At 44.2% G+C, this 21,750-nt stretch overlaps 2 protein-coding genes across 3 annotated transcripts in view; one reads left to right on the plus strand and one right to left on the minus strand.

Annotated features, from left to right (window-relative positions):
- The first annotated feature begins 8,116 nt into the window (after nt 1-8,116).
- LOC308116412 (G1/S-specific cyclin-D1-like) lies at nt 8,117-15,804 on the plus strand. The gene is made up of 5 exons (XM_080474585.1): nt 8,117-8,719; nt 11,928-12,143; nt 13,057-13,216; nt 14,703-14,851; nt 14,940-15,804. The coding sequence occupies exons 1-5, from the start codon at nt 8,516-8,518 to the stop codon at nt 15,093-15,095; spliced, it is 885 nt and encodes a 294-aa protein (XP_080330711.1). The 5' UTR covers nt 8,117-8,515; the 3' UTR covers nt 15,096-15,804.
- A 2,682-nt stretch (nt 15,805-18,486) lies between these two features.
- The window catches only part of bcar1 (BCAR1 scaffold protein, Cas family member), a 76,500-nt gene continuing 73,236 nt past the window's right edge, over nt 18,487-21,750 (minus strand). For both annotated transcript variants that reach the window (XM_080475798.1, XM_080475797.1), the window contains exon 8: nt 18,487-21,680. In XM_080475798.1, coding sequence (XP_080331924.1) covers nt 21,135-21,680 — 546 coding nt within the window. In that variant the 3' untranslated portion in view covers nt 18,487-21,134. The remainder of the gene's footprint in view (nt 21,681-21,750) is intronic.

A 21,750-nucleotide genomic window follows, 5' to 3' on the forward strand; every position in this document is an offset into this window, starting at 1 on the left:
TGAAACAGAAGATAATGCTGCGGTAGGTTCAGGGTCAGCCAAACTTGTCAGCATTTAAACCGAGGATTAAAAGTTTGCTTCAGCTAAAGTCGACTCATGAAACTATGAGATGAAACTGGAACCGTGCGGGATTCATGTTTTCTCTCTGTTTTCAGGCAAAACCTTCATAGCTGAGTCCAGAGACCGTTTGAAACAAGTCACGATGAAGTGAGTCAAGCACTTGAACTTCGACAGGTTTCTGTTCATTACTGAAGTGGACCACATCAGATTTACAAGCGCGATCAATCGAGTGGGTGGTGCAGAGTTCTACGGCGTGTTTTTTGTTTCAGTAGGACCTGTGTTTGATTTTCTGTTGTGGACAATGCTGGTGTCACTCGTTGTTCCCCGACATGCTGCAGTAAATAGTTCATCTAGAACCCCCCCACCTCCACCCCACCCCCCACCCCACCCCCCCCCAGTGGACGAATGGCACGGTCCCATCCCCCCCCTCAGGTCAGGGCAGAGTCGGGGGCGCTGCTGCTGCTGGTGTGTGTGTGTGTGTGTGTGTGTGTGTGTGGGGGGGGGGGGGGGGGGGGGGGGGGGTTCTTTACGAAGAAGTTCTGGAAATTTGTCTTTCCACAGTGTCAACGCTTCATAGTTGTGAATCAAGGCCATTCAGGGACTTAAAGGATGCGGACGCACTTGAGAGCTACTTGGAACTTCCTTACACACACACACACACACACACACACACACACACACACACACACACACACACACACACACACACACACACACACACACACACACACACACACACACTGAGGGCCCGTTTACACACAGCACAAACTGTGATATTTCGAGGGATTCAGGGTTTTCAGAAGCTTCGACTCACCGAAAAGGATTATTTCTGAAGACTGTGGCCAAAGTGGTGATTTGGAAACACTCTGTCATCAAATGTTGTTATTATTATTATTTTTTTAGAAATTAATCTTTATTTAACAGTAAATGTCAAATATAACAATATTGCAATAGAAATACAACAAAAGAGATAAACGTCATAGTAACATGAAATAAAGAGGACAATTAAACAAACAAAATGAAGACATGGCGGGGCTCACCAATAAAAATGAAAGGAAAGATTTACTATCGCAACAACACATCATCACTGGGGTGAAACTAACCTGGTGAAACTAACCTGGTGAAACTAACCTGTCTCATGAAACACATCTTGTTTTATTTCAGATCCATTGTGATGGATTCTAATTAAAGTGTATTTATTTTTTAATTCATAAAAGTTTGCTTTGAACAGTGTCCTCTATTTGTTGAATGTGGACATTTAGACACAGACTGCAGGATTTCTAACAGTAATATGTGTCAAACACATTTTAGTTCAGGCCACAAGCAGCCCGAGTTCATCTTCAATCGGGCCGTAGTATAGGACATAACTCATGTGACGATATATTTAAAAAACAAATCATTTCTGATTGACGATGGCGATATAATCTGAGGTCCACAGGATCCGTCAATTCCCTGCTTCCCAGTCATTGTCTATGTGAAACGCACCACAGTACATGCTGTGTGCTCGGCGGTGTGTTCCTGGGGCAGTGCCGCGATGGACACGCCGATCCTGTACTGAAGTTGGAAAAGCCTCTTTTCAGAAGCGGTGCATTTAGAAAACACCCCCGTGGACACATTCCAGACGCTCATCACATGATGACCTCGCTTCTTTCTTTTTTTTTAAAAACACTTCATAGACGCTGTGGAAGGATCCAAACAAAACGGCATTTCTCATGAATATGAAGTTTACAGAAACATGCTGAGCCTGTGCAGTGGACACTATTGAATAGGGAGGACAGAGGACAGAGAATGTGAAAGACAGAAAAGCAAGAGTAAAAACCAGAGCTGAGGCAGCAACAGGTTCTGAAATGTCTCAGTTTACTGACGCGTAGAAAGACTTTGTCTCTTTTATCTCAACAGTTTATCTTTTGCTTCATACGAATGCTCGTCTGTTACATTCCGACGTCTCCACATCAGAATCATGACGATAGATGTGTGACTACATCAACAGAGGACTTCTGCCGACTTCAACATGAAGTGACGTTTGGGAATGAACCTTCCCGTGTAAGTCCCGCGACTCCTCCGTCGCACCCCCACCCCTGCAATCTTCTTCATTAAAATGCACTAAAACAGGGGAAGTCAACACCAGTGGCCACACAGCCCACCGTTTACTGCCATTACTCTTCCTCTCGGCCTCTGTAGAGCCGCTCTGTCAGCTTCTTTTCTCTTCATTTGTCTGCCCTGAAAGAGGGCTGCGGCTGGATTCCTCAGCATGGAGACCTCTGTGTGCTCTCCACAGCTGCCACAACGTTCGTCTTCGGCCTCGCAGTTTGTCGCTTTCAGCCTCCACCTGCTCTCATCTTTAATCACACCTTCGTAGGAGAGCACCGAAATAGGAAAACCAGCCAGTCCCCGAATGTTTCTGCCGGATCGGATCAGAAAGCTGAAGCCCCGCAGGAAAGAGCCGGGGACGCAGATCGCCTCACATCAGCCCCTATTGTGAGAGGGATCAGACGCCATGCATCAATAGGATCTATAGGCAACTTTTCTATGCGGTGTCCAAAGTATGACCCTGCACCAGGCCACCCTGAGAAACCGAGGTTAAAGGTCACACGCATTGAGAGAGACATGACTCCTCAGATCTTACTCGCCTCTGTGTGTGTGAGCTCCTGTGAGGAAGTTATAGTCAGGCTCATAAAGGCTTCGCACAAAGCGGAGCTGAGAGGACCTGAAGTTTCATCGGACTCACTTTTATTTCCTTGTTTGGATCTTTGGCTACTGGTGGAGAACACGGTCCTTCCTGGAGTTACCGTTTACCCCCCCTGAAACACATTATGACGATATCCGTGTCTTAAATATGAGCGTAAACACCGTGAAGACGTTTTGCCACAAGCAAGCACAGTGATCGGATGATTAGTATTGTTTCATGCGGCGCTGAAACGAAGTCAGTCAAATGTAAAACCCCGGATGTACAGAGGCTGAATAGACACAAAGACAACAAGAATGACTTTGTTCATCCATTTGCTTTAAAGTGGTCTGACATGTAAATATTTGAGAGACTTTTGGCTTTAGCGTCTAAATAAGGTCTGGCGAGTGAGTAGCTAACAATCCCTACATCAGGGCTGTCAAACATAAGGCCCGTGGCCCAAAACCGGCCCGCCAGAGGCTCCAATCTGGCCGCCAAGCACATTGTAAAGATTGTAGAAAAAAACGTTAATTTTTATTTTTTTTTTAAACAAATTTCCTAAGAATAGTGGACAGAAACACGACACAGACCTGAGCTGAGAGATCAGTGATGCTGCCAGGAAAGGTAGCAAGCGAGCATCAGCCTCAAAGCCATGCTGTCACAAAAATAAAAGTATTTTGGACACTTCACTGTATTTCATTTTGCACTCAGGCCCAGTTTACGAGACAAAGTTTTCAGGTAGAAACAGACAACCTTGTTGTGTTTTTTCTGTCTGTTTACTCGACCGTGGTGCTCGAAGACACTGACGACAAACCTTTTTGTAAACGGCTCCCAAGGTGTAACTTTTTGAATGAACTACAACTCTGTCTCCATGGAAACGGGGGGGAAACCGCAACTTTTCTGAGACGATGCTACTGCACATGTGCACCGCGGCCGTAGTGACTAGTTCTACTGCACATGCTCAGTAGATGGCCGATAACAACAAGTGCAGCCTCCAGAGCGTCATGACTCTCGGTCCATATTCTCCTGGGACTTGGTAGTTTTATTTTGACAGTCGGTCACTGTCAACAATCCAACTTGGCCGTCTGTCCACTAGAATGTTCGCGTCCTCCCATTGTCAATTGTCTATAGCCTGTTGCTCTCTGCGTGCATGTGTCTGTGGTTTCATTACAAAAACAACCAACAGCACCCACTAGTGGCGCCATATGAAAACGACATTGTTTTCAGCGTTTCTGTCATTCCCATGTAAGTGGACATCGTTTTCAAAACATTGCCATGGAAGAGGAAACTATTTTGAAACAAAGACGCAAAAAATATGCATTTTCCCTTGAAACGTCTGAAACGTAAACGGGGCCCCAAATTTTTTTGTTGTTGAAATTGTATTATTTGTTTGGTTTTTAAAAAAAAACGTATACTCGACACCACAACAAAGAAAACTTTAAAGGTCACTATTGCACTATTTTACCAGCCTCGCCCTCAAGAGGAAACTTTATACCCCTGCTCTACATCATCTGTTGTGGAGAAACATTGTCGTTTTTGTAGTTTAAGTTTAAGACCAGACAACAAACAATTCAGAAAGGTCTGGAAATGTCCTGCAATTCAGATTTCATTCGTTAACTACAGGAAAAAAAAACTAAAAAAACATGTTTCAATGAATGAAGGTAAATTGATTTTGACTAGAAAGACCTTTATAGTACCATCCACAGGTATCAAACCTGCAAACCTTGTGATTGAAAGACATGCCACTACACCAGCCGTGCCACAGGACATGTACACAGATCCCCCCACATGGAGCTCCAGCTCCTCCCCCTCTGGCCCCTTCCGTAACCCCACTTCCAGAAAGGTTGGGACGACGCACAAAGCAAAGCAGTGCAGTGGTGTAGTGGGAGGTATTCTTGCCTCAGTGCAGTGGTGTAGTGGGAGGTATTCTTGCCTCATAGCGGTTACAGGTTTGAGTCCCGGGTGGGAAAATTCTTTTTGTGAGTTTGCATGTTGTCCCTGTTGGTGGCTTTCTTCAGGTACTTCAGTTTCCTCCCACTGGATTCAAAAACAAGCAGTTCAGAAGATGAGTATGTGAACCATAAAAACAAGAGAATGTTTTACTCATCAAACACAGATTTGATTTTATTGGAATTTATTGGACCATGAACAACATAACAGATATTAAAAGACATTTTATCATTTCATTGTTTAGACCAGGGGGGTCAAACATAAGTCCCGTTGGCCAAAACCAGCCGAAGGAGACTCCAATCCAGCCAAACTTTCAAAGAAAACAAATATTTTTTAACAAATATCTTGAGAGTAAATTTATAAATACGTCCCATCCCATCATGATCTTTGGGAAGCCGGTGTTATTTAGCTTTGAGAAGCTAAACTAGACCATAAGAGGTCAACATATGACAAAAAAAACCCAAAACAAAACTCCAGTAAAACGTATACCTACTTTTTGCACACTGTTGTTAGAATGTTTTTACTCAAACCAAAATGTAATGGTTACAGGAGAAGGTAATTAAAATATCACTTGGGTCCCGTTTTAAAGTGAAAACACCAAACTCTTGTAGTGTTTTGCGTGTCTGTTTACACGGCGATGGTGGTGGGAGCCACGGAAAACACAACTTTTTTAAAACAGGGACTTGGTAGTTTTATAGTCGACAGTCACCGTAACAACAATCCAACTTACCGTCTGTCCACTAGAACGTCCCCGTTGTTAATGTTTATAGCGTTTTGTTCTCATATGTGTCTGGTTTCATTACAAAAGCAACCAACAGCACCCACTAGTGGTTCAGCATGAAAACTATATCGTTTTCAATGTTTCTGCCATTTCTGTGTAAACGGACATCATTTCCTAAACTTTGCCATGTAAACATGAAACTTTTATGAATCAAACACGCAAAAACTACGAGTTTTCACTTCAAAGGTCGTCGTGTGAACGGAGCCTGAAACGTTTTCCACGTGTTCAATTGAGGAAAGATGACGTACGCCCTGAACTGGTTGCTTGGAAATCACCGAGCAAACACACGAGGACACACAACCACACATTCACAAATCTCAGCCTGTTTAGAAATCATGTTAAAACAGTATGACTATTATATGTGTAATAAAGAACACGCCATAAACACACGAAATAAACAAAGTTAAAAGGTAAGAGAGTTTGGCTCTTGAATTGGGGGATGCCCGTCATATCTGGCAACACGGGTCAGCGTGTCGATCCATTTTCAAGTGGTTGTTGAATACGAGCCACAAAATCTGGACAAAATGACTAAAGAAAGAAGGAGAATGAGGAAAAAAGAAGAACACAGTTTTTAACAGCTTTTAAGTTGTTGTCTGAGCCGCTTCCTCCGGCGCTTCTCCGTGACGTCAGTCACACGTCGATGACGAAGCAGTGGCATGTAGAAAAATATCCGAATTGGTACCACACAGGTTCGAGGCCTGGGTCTGCTGCGAAAAAATTTGGAATTGGCGTTTTCACACGGCCACAAAACAGGTCGGATATGAGTCACGTGAGCAAAAAAATCTGAATTGGTTCGCTTTTCCCTGCAGTGTGAACGAGGCCTTAATAACCTGAAACATGTTTCCAGAGTGTGGCGCTAAACTGATGAACAACAAGCAAAATCCACACAGAAACACCACCGAGCTTCTCCACGATGCTCCTCACATGTTCATAGTTTAGATTAGTGACCGCTGGAATCAACTAAACTCTTTCATTGACAAGGTTTCTCTCTTTCTTCCTTTTTCTCATTCCTCCTCATTGTCAAACCACCCATGCTTACCACACAGGAAGTAAAGCAGATAGAAGTTAAAACATAAAAGTAAATAGCCACACGTTCACTCAGGAATGCATGTATGTATATCAGCTGACCCAACTTGTCCTTAGAATATAAATGTGTGTGTGTGTGTGTGTGATATATTAAAGAATTTATTTATCTATACTTTTAACCCGTGTGACTGTTTGTTGTATCTATGCTCCTAACATATTTTTTTAGTTTTTTTTAAAACGCATCCTGAGAACCGAATATGTGCACATTACACTGTATTTATCGAACCTTTTGTATTCTGTAAGAAACGCTGAAACAGACTTTCAGTTCGTGAGCAGATATTTTTGGATGCAACACCATTCGAAGAGAAAATACAAGGTAGACATTAGTTTTTTAAACTAATTTGTTAAAAGACATTTAATTAAATGTAGGCTTTCACACACAGAGTGTCTTTACGCGACATTTTCAAGTGAAACCAGGAAACTTTTTTATTGTGTTTTGGCTTGTTATTACACGACAACGGTGCTCGGAGTCGCTGAAAATGCACCTTTTTGAAAACGCTCTGACTCTGTCTCCATGGAAACGGGGAAAACGCCACATTTCTGAAACGCCGCTGCTGTGCAGGCGCACCACGGTCGTACGAAACATTTCTTGTGCACATGTGCGAGTCGATGGAAAATAAGACCAACGTTTCCTCCAGAGTGTCATGACTCCCAGTCTACATTCTCCTGGCACTTGGTAGTTTAATATATTATATACTTTTCTCCCATTGTTAACATTTATAGGGTTTTGTTCCCTGCAGGTTTGCGGGTTTCATTTCAAAAAACAAACAACAGCACCCACTAGTGGCCCAGCATGAACGCTCTATTAAGATAAGATAAGATATCCCTTTATTTATCTCGCATGTGGAGAAATTTGCATATTGTTTTCAGTGTTCCTGCTGTTTCTGTATAAATAGACGTTGTTTTTCAAAACTTTGAAAACATGTAAATGCAAAACTTTTCTGAAACAAAAATCCAATCCGTAGTAATTGTTTGGTTTTGTGAAAATATAGAGATCATGTGAAAAACTTTAAAGTTTAAATTTAAGGGTTGTTATGACACTGTGTTACCAGGCCGTCCCATCAAGATGTGATTGAGGTGAATTTGGCCCCTGAATTAAAATGTGTTTGACACAGATGGATTAAGCCAATTTATACTTATATAAACCCTTGAACTCAACATAGTTAGGAGAGGAGAAATAAAAAGCTGGAAAAGTCGATAGAACCAATAAACAGTCGCTGTAGGAACCTTTTTTTTTCTTCTTTTTTTTTTGCAGCTAATTATAATTAGTTACCAACAGGTCAATAACTTGCTGAAAGAAAGGACAAACTGGAGAAATAAGAAAAACAACTGCGATGCAGTTATAGGAAATCTGGCAACTCAAAGGCAAACAGATTTTAAACTGAAATGTTCAGTATATGACACAATATACCCCTGAAATGTACAGTGAGTATTCTGGTCCTTTACACCCAGACTTCTTGAAAACAATAAAGTATAAAAAGAATGTCATGTGTTTGAGCAACATGACGAAGAGGCGTTTCTGTCTTATTGTGAAGGTCTGACACGGATCTGGGGCTCCTCCTGCTGTGAGACTTGACTGTGTGCGCTGATAAAAAGCGGAATGACAGAGGAGAAAGCTGAGATTCCCTTCTGCCCCCTGATCTGGAGAGAAACCCCCCTCCAGCAGCGAGGAGAGTCCACAAAGGGATGAACTCACCCCGGAGGAAGCCCGCGAGGACTTCTGCCTCCCGCTTCTAGAAACAGACTGACCTCCACCGGTAACGAGGATAAAAGAAGAAGAACCATGGATGATGTGATGTGGAGCTGAAGCTGTGGGGTTTAGTCAGTGGGGAGAGAGAGAGAGAGAGAGAGAGAGAGAGAGAGAGAGAGAGAGAGAGAGAGAGAGAGAGAGAGAGAGAGAGAGAGAGAGAGAGAGAGAGAGAGAGAGAGAGAGACAGAGACACTCCGCTGGGACCGACAGTCAGCGGCGCTCCATGGAGACGCAGCTGCTGTGCTGCGAGGCGGACAGGCCGGCCATCCGGAGGGCCTACCGGGACTCCAACCTACTCACCGACCGGGTGCTGCACGCCCTGCTGCGGGCGGAGGAGAAGTATCTACCCGCTGCGAACTACTTCAAGTGCGTCCAGAGAGAGATCGCCCCGTACATGAGGAGGATCGTGGCCACTTGGATGTTGGAGGTGAGTGCAGCCGAACTTTTTACGCGCAATAATAAAGTAACGCATTTCGTACGTGAAGCTTTAATAAAAAAAAAAAAAAAAAAAAAGGTTAAGTGAGAAATAACTTTCACAAGTGTTTTTTGTTGGTGCTGGAGCCACGTGGAGCTACTCCCCTCCACAAAAGAAGCAACAGGTCCGTTTAAAGGCTGTTTCAGCTGCACATGGCTTCGGGACGCGCGTCCAAATTCACGCGTAAAATGCGCACAAAAGAGACTCTGTGCAGAAAGTGTCTGAGAATCCGGGTTCCCTCGACGCCAAAACTTTGTCACATTTTTTTTTTTTTCTGAGAAGTGTGGAGAGCTGCCCTTTGTTTCGGGGGCTTTTGAGAACTTCAGTAGCTTTCCATTCACAGTGGACGGCGAGCTGCAGCTGCAGGGGTGGATCCAGAGAGGGAGGGGGCAGCAGGGCTCCAACAGGGGAACCCGGGGGGCTGGGGGGACTGGGGGGGGGGGGTCTCTTAAATCAATACATGCTGTTTTACTGCTAAACCTCTGAAATGTTCATCTACAGTGTTTATATCAGGGGTCTGCTATCTCTGCAACCAAAGGAACCCTGTTTGCAATTTCTTCATCAAATTAAATTTGTCTGGAGCCACAAAACACGTAAATTCTCTGAAATGAGGAATAAACATCTTTAAAAAGTTGCTCTACAGACAAAATTTCAAAAAGTGTCATCGGTACAATTTAGACATGTGTTATTACATTTTGAGCTGTTTTAAGATTTAAGAAGCTTTATTGTCATTGTTCAAGTACAACGAAATTCCGTTAGTTGCATCACTAATAGCAGCAGCAGCATGTCACATTCACGTTTAAATTAAATAAATAATAGTCTTTGGTAAGGTGCGGTATTGAAGTGCAAGTTCTTTTGGGGAGGGAGGGTGGGGGGGGGGGGGGGGTCATGTCATGATCCCTGCAGCAGTCTCTTCACAGCCATGGGGAAGAAGCTATTCTTCAGTCTGTTACTGCGAGTCTTCCAGAGGGGAGGGTGGAGAACAGAATGTGTCCTGGATGGCCATTTTAATAGTTCATTTCACTTTTTTTCATGGATTTTCCTGCTTTAGCTTTTTTTATCCATTTTGACTATTTCAGCCACTTCAGCTCTCTAACTATCAGCGCTCTGCATTACCTCATGGTGAGAGCAGACTGAGCTCTTTTAGCAATTTTTCTCCCTCCTGTTTTTCTTATTTCTCTCTGTCCTCCTTTCCTTTGTTTTCCTTCTTCCTTTACCGGTTGACCTTTTCTGACTTTTTTCTTCTCGCGTCCTCACTTGAGACGGCTTGTAGTTGCTGGCGGGTGTGCGCGTGTCTCTGTCTGCAGTGTCACCAGCTCTGTTCAGGGGGCGTTCGCTGCCTTGCGTCAGCTGTGATCGACCCGCTGTTAACGTGTTGCGGGTGATCTGATCACGTGTGTCGAGCCCCAGAAGACCAGCGTGAACAGACACCCATACACTCAGACCACTTCCTGAGGTGATCAGCGACGCGTCAGACGACGTAGACGTTCTAGTGTGAACGGTATGTGTCGCACATGCGTCCCGGGAAAGTGGCGTCGCAGAGAGAATAACGTCACCGTGGTTTCGTTAAAGAGAATGTGCTGGTCTGAGTTCCAGTCTGTCCAACTGTCCAAAGAAACTATGGAAAAGAACATAGACGTCTGTTCCTGGAGGTTCACAGAGACACGGTGCCTCAAAGCGTCCCCGGCACTTTTAGTAGTAGTAGTAGGAGTAGGAGTAACGCAATCCGATCACGTGTTTAGCCTGCCATGCATGACACGGACAAGTGTATATGGGAGTCGATCAGGTGTGGAAAGATTTTTGTTATGACTGTTTAAAACAAATCCTAATCAATCTGGTTGCTTGAAACGCTGATCTGATTATATGTGAACTTAAATGTAAACTTTGATGTAAACGTTGATGATCATTTCAATCGAATTGCCATTATTGTCTCCCAGTTCTTGCATCAGTCTTTCACAGCTCCATCCAGAGCAGCTACAAGGAGTTTTTGTCCATCAGTCAATATTGGTCTGAAGTTGAGGTCTGATATTTTTATAGCCGACAAAGCATTTTTCTTTTTCTTCACGTTTTCCACCAAATATATTTACACTTCCAGAACAAAGACGAAGACTGTGAATTTAACTAAACTGCGTTGTTGCATTTAGGAGATTTATTTAATTTACATTAAGAACAGTTGATAATTTAATTTCAGGTATTTTGTTTGCTTTTCAGGATGACGTGTTGGATATGATCTCCTTCACTAAGGCTCCGTTCACACAACAGCTCCAGTGAAAACAAGTCGCTTTGTGATTTCAGAAAAGATCCTCATTTACGCAGCAACATTTAAAAAAAAACAAAAAAAAACGATGCTCTGTTTCTATGGAAACGGCAGATACACTGAAAATGATGTAGTGTTAAATTAGGGCCACTAGTGGGTGCTGTTGGGTTATTTTTGTATTGAAACCCCACACACGCCTGCAGAGAACAACACACTATAAACAAAAACAAACAGACGACCAAGTTGGGTTGTTTTTACTGTGACTGTCAAAATAAAACTTAACAAATCCCAGGAGAATATTTCACTGTGTTTACTTGTGTCGCACCAATCCTACCAGAACAAATTCCTCGTATTGTGTGAACTATGCCTGGCAATAAATCGTCTTGTGTTCTTCTGAATATGGACTGGGAGTCGTGAGACTCTGGAGGAGACCGTTGTTACTGCCAGTCGACTCACGCCTGTGCAGAAGGAATATGTTCTTATCAAATATTTATTACGGCCACGGTGTACATGTGCCTAAGGGAGAAAAGATGCATTTTTCCAGGGAGACAGACACTGACCACTTTCAAAAAGTTCCACCTTGGGAACCGTTTTCAGGAACTTCAGTGGCTGCGAGCGCCGTTGTCGTGGAAACGGGCCCAATATCTAGGATGTGATGCTAATTTTAGTTGACAAACTACTAAACCATGCTTTAAATTAAGATAGATAGAAAAACGTTACACACACACACACACACACACACACACACACACACACACACACACACACACACACACACACACACACACACACACACACACACACACTGCCCCACGCTGGCGACACGCCGACTGCTGCTCCTTGTCGTTGGTTTTCATCATATCCACTCAACACTGTGTCTGATGCTCCGGTTTCCCTGTGCAGGTGTGTGAAGAGCAGAAGTGTGAGGAGGACGTTTTCCCTCTGGCCATGAACTATATGGATCGCTACTTATCAGTGGAACCCACCAGGAAGAACCACCTGCAGCTGCTGGGAGCCGCATGCATGTTCCTGGCATCCAAGCTGAAGGAAACCATCCCGCTCACTGCTGAGAAGCTCTGCATCTACACGGACAACTCCATCACACCCTCCCAGCTGCTGGTGAATGCTCCACATTGATTGCTCTGTGCTTAAAAGTCGTTCGGGTGTAAATCCTCTAACGATCGGTTGTCAAATCATTTCACTTGTCTGATGACGGGGAAGTGGTCTTCTTTATGTAGAGCCACATTACGAGATACGTTTCAGCCAGGAGTGTCAAAAGTATTGCTCACGAGCCAGAATTGGTCTCATCTGGCCTGTAAGAGACAATTTCCAGCTGTGACACATTCTGACATTAACTGCAGTATGTTTATTTGACCACCAGGGGCGCACTTGAGTCTGCATTATGCGGCGGGACAGTCCCGGTGATCAGGATTACTCCACAGATTGTAGAAATGTCTCGACATTAAAGATCATTTCTACAATTTGACGTTATTCTGAGCATACTAGGAAGTAGATGTTTGAGTTGAAATGTTTTCTTCCTTTGGAGAGTAAATATTGTTTAAACTAAATCCTCTGATCTGTAAAGCACACGGTGAACGGAGGCCGAATGTTGTTGAAATTGCCGTCCTGTTATTAACTTGCAGGCTGTTTATGTGTCGTAAAGGGATAATTAATTAAAAGTGAACTTGTTAATGATGCATTCTAGCTTCTAGTGTTTTATAGATCATAATGCTGTTATTTACCATCCCGGTCCACTTCAGATCAAAGTAAAAAGGGGTTTGACAGCTCTGCCTTTAGATCTTTGAGAATAAAAACCGTGTGCGGTCTCATTCATGGTCCCCTGAGGATTGGCCCCAAACGGTTTAGAATCTCCCCCTGACCTTCCTTCAAAAGTCTCCTTGTGGCTCCCAGATTCCCAGAACCAGAGCCAGAATAATCTCCCCTCCTCCATCTGTGTTAATCCCTGCATGTGTGTGCCAGACCACACTTGACCCTGTCCCTCTGTCCCGCCGCCTCCTTCATTCCCGCACAGCAAATGGAGCTGCTGGTTTTGAACAAGCTGAAGTGGGACCTGGCTTCTCTGACCCCGCTGGACTTCATCGACCACTTTCTGGCTCAGCTGGCGGTCCGCAGGGAGAACCGGCCCATCCTCAGGAAGCACGCTCAGACCTTCGTGGCTCTCTGCGCCACAGGTAGGACGGACGCCACACATCTCAGAACATGAGAGCATCCGAGATTTCTCTTGAATCTAATGTGGTTTGTGGCATATTGTCAAGTTTGAGGGGAAACTTTGATTATTGTGACGGGAACAAAAATATCTTCCTTTTTACCAGAGGACGTCTGCCACAATGACTTATGGGAAGCATGGCAGCCAGTTAAAGGAAAATGACTAAATATACTGTATGTCTCTAAATAGCAGGGTGGGGGAAATGAAAGAAATGCAGTATTGATTAAAATTATTCTTTAACATACTTTAAATTTAAGCCCCGATTACAAGAGTTAAAACGATTTCAAGTAAAAACACTAAACCTCTTTCGGTGTCCGTTTACATGACAACGATGCTCGGCGCCACTGACAATGCCACTTTTCTAAAACACTCTTGACTCCGTCTCCATGTGGACGGCGAAGACGCTGCTCCTGTGCATGCTCACTGCGACATAAATAGTTAAATAGTTTTTCCGCACATGCTCAGTAGATGTATAGACAATAACAACAACGTTTCCTCCAGCATCATGACTCCCCGTCCAGATTGTCCTGGGACTTGGCAGTTTTACAATTGACAGCAAACAACAGCACCCACAAGGTTTCCAATGGGAGGAATGTGGCTCCATCAGGAAAAAGTCCTGGCCTTACAGGCCGTGCAAAGTGCTTATATACTTTAAATATTTGTATTCAGCTTTCAATGGAACACGACGATCAGTATTTCCAACATACCTCCCTCCCACTGCGTCACTCATGTGGGTTTACGCCTCTTGATTGAAGATAATTGTAAAAAAAATAACCTGGCAAACTCTGATTTTAACCATCCAGAGTGGAGCTGCAGTGTTGATGCAGAGGTGCAGCCAACATGCAGCCTGGTTGGCTTACAAAACCTTCAAATCTATTCCATTTTGTACAAGTTCACTCCATGGTGGCTGCAAACTTGTGCTCATCGTTTGATGCTTAATTGAGCTTCTCAGACCAGTTTGTGAGATTTTTTTTATCACCAACAGAGATTAAACTTACTTTTCTGGTGTTTATGTGCAAATCCTGAATCAGTTCTATTTATGTACCGCATTATTACGACGATAAGTCACACTCTTAATTTTATGAGTTGTTTTGCTGTTCAGGCAACTTATGCAGCAGAATATACTGGTGTGTACCACCTGGGATCACTAGATGGCACTGTATGACACCAGAATCCCGCTACCAAGAAAAATTCATTCTTATTTTCTCTGTATGTCGAGATAAATGATAAAATGTGAAGCAGAAAATATAAACAGATTATCAGAAAGAGTTTGTGTCCAGAAACAAGCAACAGCACCCTCTACGGCCCCAACATGAAAACTACACCGTTTTCAGCGTTCCTGCCGTTGCCGTGTCGACGGACAGCTTTTTGAAATCGTTGTTGTTCACACGGGGCCTGAATGACTTCGGTGTGGCGATATTGAGATGATCGTCTGTTCTGACCCTGTGCAGATGTGAAGTTCATCGCCAGCCCTCCGTCCATGGTCGCCGCCGGCAGCATGGTGGCGGCGGTGGAGGGTCTGCAGATGAAGATGGTGGGCGACGTCATGATGTCCCAGAAGCTGACGGAGCAGCTGGCGGGGACCATCAGGAGCGACCCGGTGAGTACCACAGAGTGATGATGATGATGATGATGATGATGATGACGGTTTTCTGGTGCAGCGCTCTGACCCGCCCCTCCCCCCTCAGGACTGCCTCCGGGCCTGTCAGGAGCAGATCGAGTCGCTGCTGGAAACCAGCCTCAGACAGGCCCAGCAGCACACGCTTCCCATGGAAACCAAGAGCCTGAGCGAGGGGCAGGACCTCTCCACGACGCCCACAGACGTACGGGACGTCAACATCTGAGGGCGAGGGGCGCTCTCCCGGGGCAGATTGTGGTTCTGTGTGTTTCAGTACTAACTGATGTGAAGTCTTGTACGATTGGGACTGTCGCATGAGGGCTCGCACCGAGCGTCCGGAAGGAGAAGTGCTGGGAGGAGCGCACGCTGCCCTCGGGGCAGAGCCGGTTTTCACCTGCAGGACAACACCTTTCGTTTGTTTCCCACTCGGTCACACCAGCAGCGAGTCTGCTCAGAGAGGGGCAGTTAGTTATGTAGAGGGGTGGATTCCTACCAAAGTCAGTTTGAAACACGTGGCTTTAGACAGCTGTAGGTTTGAATATTACCCGGTCTCAGTTTACTGGACAGTAACTTTTAGTGGTATTACAAAACTAAGCTGTTTTTTTTTTTTTGTTTTTTTTAATGTAACTTGTGCTGCATATCATATTATTTATTGCTTCTGTATTTTGCAGTGGTTTTACAGCATGCCTCAGAGAGCATTACGTCGTTATTGCAGCTCCCTAAAACTCCAGAAAGCCGTTCTCTTTTAGCTAATGAAGAATATCCGTATCTGAATTTTTTTTTACACTTTTATAAATGTGGTCTGGGATCAAGAAGACTGAATGGTGCCCGACAGATGCCACTGTTTACATGTAACTCCTCTGTGACGAGATGAGAAGCCTCCCATATTGTATTTTGATAAATAAATTCTACCCTGGGATGTGAATCAAACCTTTAAAGGCCGTTGAAGTGGTTTCTGTTTCACAAATGCAAATGTCCGCCAATACCGACAGCAGGAGTGTCAAACATGAGGCCCGTGGCCTCAAACCGGCCAAACCACAGAGCGAACTGTCAAGGTGTCAAAGAAAACTTTTTAAAACGAGTTTCTTAAGAGTAGCGACACAACGCTGTGACCCGAGCCAAGATATCGCTGCTGCTGCCATGAACGCTAAAAAAACTAGCATTAGCCTCAAAGCCGCGCTGTCAGGGTGAGTTTGTAAAAACACGCAGAATGCAACAGCTGTAGGAGAAGTTCTTTGGACACTTCACTGTATTTTGCACCAGAATTGATCATTAAGGCTCCGTTAACACATCTTCAAGTGAAAATGTAAAGTTCGGCTGCTTCCGGGGGTCCGTTTACAACAACAGCGCTGCTGAGAACCACTGAAAACCATTTGAAAACCACTCCCATGGTGGAACTTTAAGAAAACGCTGCGACTGCACATTTGCCTTTAGCAAGTTATGACTGGTTGTTTTAAAGTTGAGTCACCGTGTCTGTCCGTATGGCTGTGTTCTCCCATTATTCATGTTTACATTACTAAAACAAACAGCACCACCCGTGGCCCAACATGAAAACGATCGTTTTCAGCGTTTCTGCCGTTCACGTGTAAACGGACATCGTTTTGAAAATGTGAAGGCAAAACTGATGCCGTTACACTTGAACTGTTCCCACGAAAACCAGCGTCTAAAATGTTCTTTTTGTTTACATCGCAGTCATTTTCTGTAGTAATGGTTTGGTTTTTGTGAAAATATAGACATTTTCATCATAACTACTTGGCGCCAGAACAGAGAACTACTTTAAAGTTTACATTTAAAGGTCATCATGTCACTATTTTACTGTTCCAGCCCACTCAAGATCAATGAGGCTGTATGTGGCTCCTGAACTAAGATGTGTTTGACTCATCTGATTTAAATATTTCAAATTATTTGAAACAAGATGAAACTAAATATTTAGCTTGGTTTTAAATATTTATCTTGTGAAGCACACAATATAGCAGAGATACTTCATTTTTTGATACATTGCCTTTTTTCACACACACACACGTTTAAATACATGATGTAAAAGAAACACTGAAATAAAACCAAACCCCTTCCGAGTTTCGCCCCACTAATAAAACCCTCCGCAGCATTTTCCAAAATATCTTTGTGAGAAAATGAGAGATTACTGGTTTAAATCCTTTAAACTCTCCAATCGGTCATCTGGACCAAATCAAAGTCTCTCCAAATATAAAGTCAATGCTGTCGCCCAGGTTTTAAACGGCGGAGTCTCCTGTTTGAGGAGTAAGATGAGCAGTTTATTTCCTCCAGAGGAGGCCGGAGGGACAGTGGCCGGTGCTGTGCAGGCCGTCAGCAGCTCCTCTAGTCCAGTAAGAGTGGATGTGACCGGAGATCAGTTTCAAAAAGACTAGAAACCTTAACAGAAACAGAAATATAATCGTTTGGGGCAAACTGTGGAGTTATTCTGTTTGTTTGACGACATTATCTTTCAGTTAGGTGGTATTTATGTAGGATTTTAATCTGGATGGGACCGTGTGCACCAGGCTTAACATCTCTGACCAGATTTTTATTTTTCCCCACATTCCTTTACTCCTGCATGAATAGATTCTATATAGATAAATTAAATAACATCAAATCGGACGACAAAAACGAGTGGACTGGCAGGTGCGGCAGTCAGTTCTCACATCATGGGGAGGTTTGAGATTTACAGTCTAGTCGTTGTGGAGCTCTTCCAGCCTCTTCTATATATATTGTGTTGATCTTCTTTGTGGTCGTAGTTCACACATAAATATACAACTCCACCCACAGCGGGTGCAGTATTGGGTGCAGTATCTACTGAACATATTTTCCTTTTTGTGGTCTGGAATAAAAAGTTTTCACTTGTTGACAACTGACAATTATATTATAAATGTTTCCAGTAGAGGTCGCTGTTCACCACATCCACCACCTAGTTTGATTTAATGCAAAACATTGAAGGTGCATTTTAAAAACATCCAAGACAAAGGAAAGTTAATCGAAACAGTGATATTTTCATATATTTTTGGGTTGATTACATATTATCTAAAATATAAAAAAAAAAAAAAAAAAAATTCAGTTCTATTATTTGATTTTAAGGGGAGCACAGTGGAGCAGTGGATAGCCCACTGCCCTCACAGTGACGGGTCATGGGTACAAATACCAGTTGGGCGTCTGTGGAGTTTCCATGTTCTTCCCATGTGTGTTTCCTCCAGGTAATCCCGTTTCCTCCCACAGTCCAAAAACATCCACGGGAGGTTAATTCAGGACCCTAAATGGCCCCGAGGTGTGAATGTGAGTGTGTGTGGTTGTGTGCCTCGCGGATAAAGAGGTATAGAGGATGGATTACTTCAAATAAAAACTTTGACACTAAGTAATATATATTTACACTGACCGCAAATAAAAATATCCCCAATTTTGACAGCTCAGATTAAAGCAACTGTTTCTTTTCTTCTTGAGTTCACTCCTTTATGTTATGTTAGATATTTTGGTCAATACTGACAAAGACTTTCGATCCATTTATCTTTCATGCAGGAAAAAAAGAAGCTCTCAGACGGTTCTTGAACAACAGGTTGACGATTAAACTCAATCCAGATTATATAGTCATTCCATGACAGTTTACATCAGAGGAGTCAAACACATTTTAATTCAGGGGGCCACAAACAGAACAACGTCATCTTGCGGGGCTGGAAGGCTACAGCGGTGCCATAATGACCTTCAGATTTAAACTTTGAAGTTTTTCTTTGTTGTGTTGCAGAGAACACGCGACGGAAATGTCTGGATTATCACAAAACAATTATCTCTGAAAATCACAACAATCTCAACATAAAGCCAATTTTAATGAAACCTTCTGGTGGAAAATACAGTGAAATGACCAATAAAGTTCTACAGCTGTTGCATTGTGGGTATTTTTTACAATCTCACCCTGACAGCACGGCTTTGAGGCTAATGCTCGTTTGCTGTCTTTCATGGCAGCGGCGTCACTGACATCTCAGCTCAGGTCTCAGTGTCGTGTGTGTCGGTTACTCTCAGGACAATTGTTTAAAAAAAAAAAAGAAGAAGAAAAATAATCATTGTTTTCTTTGAAATGTTTCCAATTTTCTTGATGTTTTGGCCGACGGGTCTTTAGATTGACATCCCTGTTCTGGACAATCTGAATACAGTAAACATTCATGATATATTCAGAGTATCCAGCTGTCCAGTATCCACTTCCTCCGACAGTCCGTGACTCTAAATGACCTTTTCCACTCATGAAGGCCAAATGAAGCTTCATGAACTACTTCATTATCTGAGTCCACCAGATGGCGCTCTTGGCTTGAAGCGAGAGGCTGAAAGACTGGCAACGAAGTGAGTTTTCAAACATTTCCTGAACAGACAGCGCCATCCAGTGGCTTCAGAAAATAAAGACAGTGGTTCGTGAGGCTTCATTTGGCCATCACTACTTTTCACTGAAGAGGCTGAAGCAGACTGTGACCAGGAGTTGAGTAGGAGGTGTAAAACAGTCAATCTTCACCAGTCGGTGTTGTGGGGCTTTAAACACAGAGGAGTTTGAGTCGCAGCTTGTTATTAAGTGGTGATTGTGATTCCTGAAGCCGGAGCAGAGGTGTTACAGAGGAGGGATGGACTGAACCTCCCACAACAATGAAGCAAGGTGGACTCCACTGCAGCTTACAATTTATTGCCAAAAGTATTTGCTCGGCTATCCAACTCGGTGAACTCGGGTGTTCACGTCTCTTCCATGGCCGCTGGTGTATAAAATCAAGTCGCTCGGCATGCAGACTATTTCTACAAACATTTGCGAAGGAAGGATTTGCTCTCAGGAGCTCAGGGAATTCCAGCGTGGCGCAATGATAGGATAAGTCCCGCTGGGAAGTTTCCTCACTACTAAATATTCCACAATCAACACTTGTACCAAGTGTAAAGTTTGGTGGCGGTGGGAACAGTTTGGAGAGGGTACCACCAGTGCGCAAAGCAAAAGTCCTTAGAGACCTGGATGATCCAGTCTGACTGTCCTGCACAGAGTCCTGACCTCAACCCCACTGAACACCTTGGGGTGAATTAAGAGGGACACTGAGCCGGGCCTTCTCCTCCCACATCAGTGTCTGACCTCACAAGTGGTCAAAGATTCCCATAAACACACTCTGAAACCTTGTGGAAAGCCTTCCTAGAAGAATTGAAGCTGTTAAAGAGTCAAACGGGTGGACTGACATGTTCAATCCTCTCGTTAAAGAAGGCGAGCGAATACTTTTGGCAATACGGTGGATGAAGTAAAAAAACCCTTTGTTGTGACAGTTTTTGACAATAAAAAGAAAGCAGGCATAACCGTGTCAGAGGAAAAAAAAAAGAAATGCAGGTTTAATTGCATTTGCTGAACCTTTTACACATCCTTCTCTCTAAGACATGCCTCTTACAAAACAATATACATACAGTTTTACCAAAAAAAAAAAAAAAAGCCTCTGATGTGGCACAAGATCATCCTAAACTGTGCTCATCGTTTGGCAGCAGTGGCCTCAACTCTGTGGATCAAATTACTGAGAAGTGTGTGTGTGTGTGTGTGTGTGTGTGTGTGTGTGTGTGTGTGTGTGTGTGTGTGTGTGTGTGTGTGTGTGTGTGTGTGTGTGTGTGTGTGTGTGGTTGTTTTTTGTAAGTGTGCCATTGTCAGGAATGAGAAAGCGCTCAGGCATAATCAGACGTAACATCTGGAATTCACACACCCATAACAACATTGATACAAGGATCAAGAGTCATAATTATGTGGTATACCAATATCAAGAACAATAATAGATACCATCTAAAAACTACACTTTTGTTCTTATCTTTTCTTTTTTTTCAAAACAGAAAAGAACCATTTATTCATAGTTATATACGAGAAGCTTTTTTTCTTTCTGCTTATCTGACTAAGTAGGTAACTTAAATATGTACAGAGATTACTTTACAGCCTTTGGCCCAGCCCACTGAAGAGAAAACGTTCACTTGAGTTCGTCTGGAGTAAAAAGGGAGGAGAGAGGAGTGATCCCACTGAACCCAGGGCAGAGACAGATGTGGGGCGGGCGTCCCCGGTCTCACATGGGGGTCCCAGACCCCGCAGGGAGAGACGGGGAGCCTCAGCCTGTTGAGGCACGCGGGGTCTCCAACCGAAGGTTTCCTGCATCAGTCCGGGCTCCAGGAGCTCCAGGTTCTCCCACCCAGCTCTGCAGGGGCATTTTGGGTGGTCTGACCTCACCGCATTGCTTCCTGGGAGTTTTTCTGACTGAGTGGATGGCGTCCGTCCCCCCTACATGACCAGCAGCTGTCCCAGGACCATCCTGAACTGCTGCGTGCATCCGGCCAGCTCCCTCACCCGCTCCGTCATCTCCCTGGCGGCTCCGGGGGACGGATACTGCAGCGCCGCTGTCTTTGTACTGATCACAATGTCTTTGAGCTTTTCGCACAGTGTGTTGCTGGTCTGGGCCACCCGGGCCCTCACCTCCGGAGACTTGGCCTGGCGGGACAGCGTGTCGCCGATGAACACCAGCTTGTGCGCGCTCAGGATGACGAATTTGCTGTGCGCCACGAAGATCTTTGGCGGCTGGTTGGAGTTGACGGCGGTGAAGAAGGCGTCGATGGCGTTGGTTACCGTGGTGACGTTCTGCTCACACTGCTCCTGGTAGAAGAGGAGCAGCTGCCGGTCGCCGTGGCAAAGCTTGGAGGAGGCGGAGCCTCCCGAGCCGTTGTGGGCCAGCTGATTGGCCAGCGGGTGGTGCGCGGCGGGGACCCAGCCTGTCATGTCGTTGTTGATTGGCCGGCTGACTTCCTGCTCAAGACGCTCAAATTGTTTAATCTGAAAGCAAAAAAAGTGGAAAGGTACAGTTAGTTCTTCGCAATAATCTGCAATGATGATGATGATGGTT

This window comes from Lipophrys pholis (genome assembly GCF_963383615.2).
Source record: "Lipophrys pholis genome assembly, chromosome: 11".
Classification (NCBI taxonomy): Eukaryota; Metazoa; Chordata; class Actinopteri; order Blenniiformes; family Blenniidae; genus Lipophrys; species Lipophrys pholis.

Excerpts from the sequence above, each read along its gene's own strand:
- LOC308116412 (XM_080474585.1), top strand. The coding sequence starts at position 8,516 with ATGGAGACGCAGCTGCTGTGCTGCGAGGCGGACAGGCCGGCCATCCGG. Across the intron at positions 8,720-11,927 it reads TGGCCACTTGGATGTTGGAG|GTGTGTGAAGAGCAGAAGTG; the intron begins GTGAGTGCAGCC and ends TTCCCTGTGCAG. Across the intron at positions 12,144-13,056 it reads TCACACCCTCCCAGCTGCTG|CAAATGGAGCTGCTGGTTTT; the intron begins GTGAATGCTCCA and ends ATTCCCGCACAG.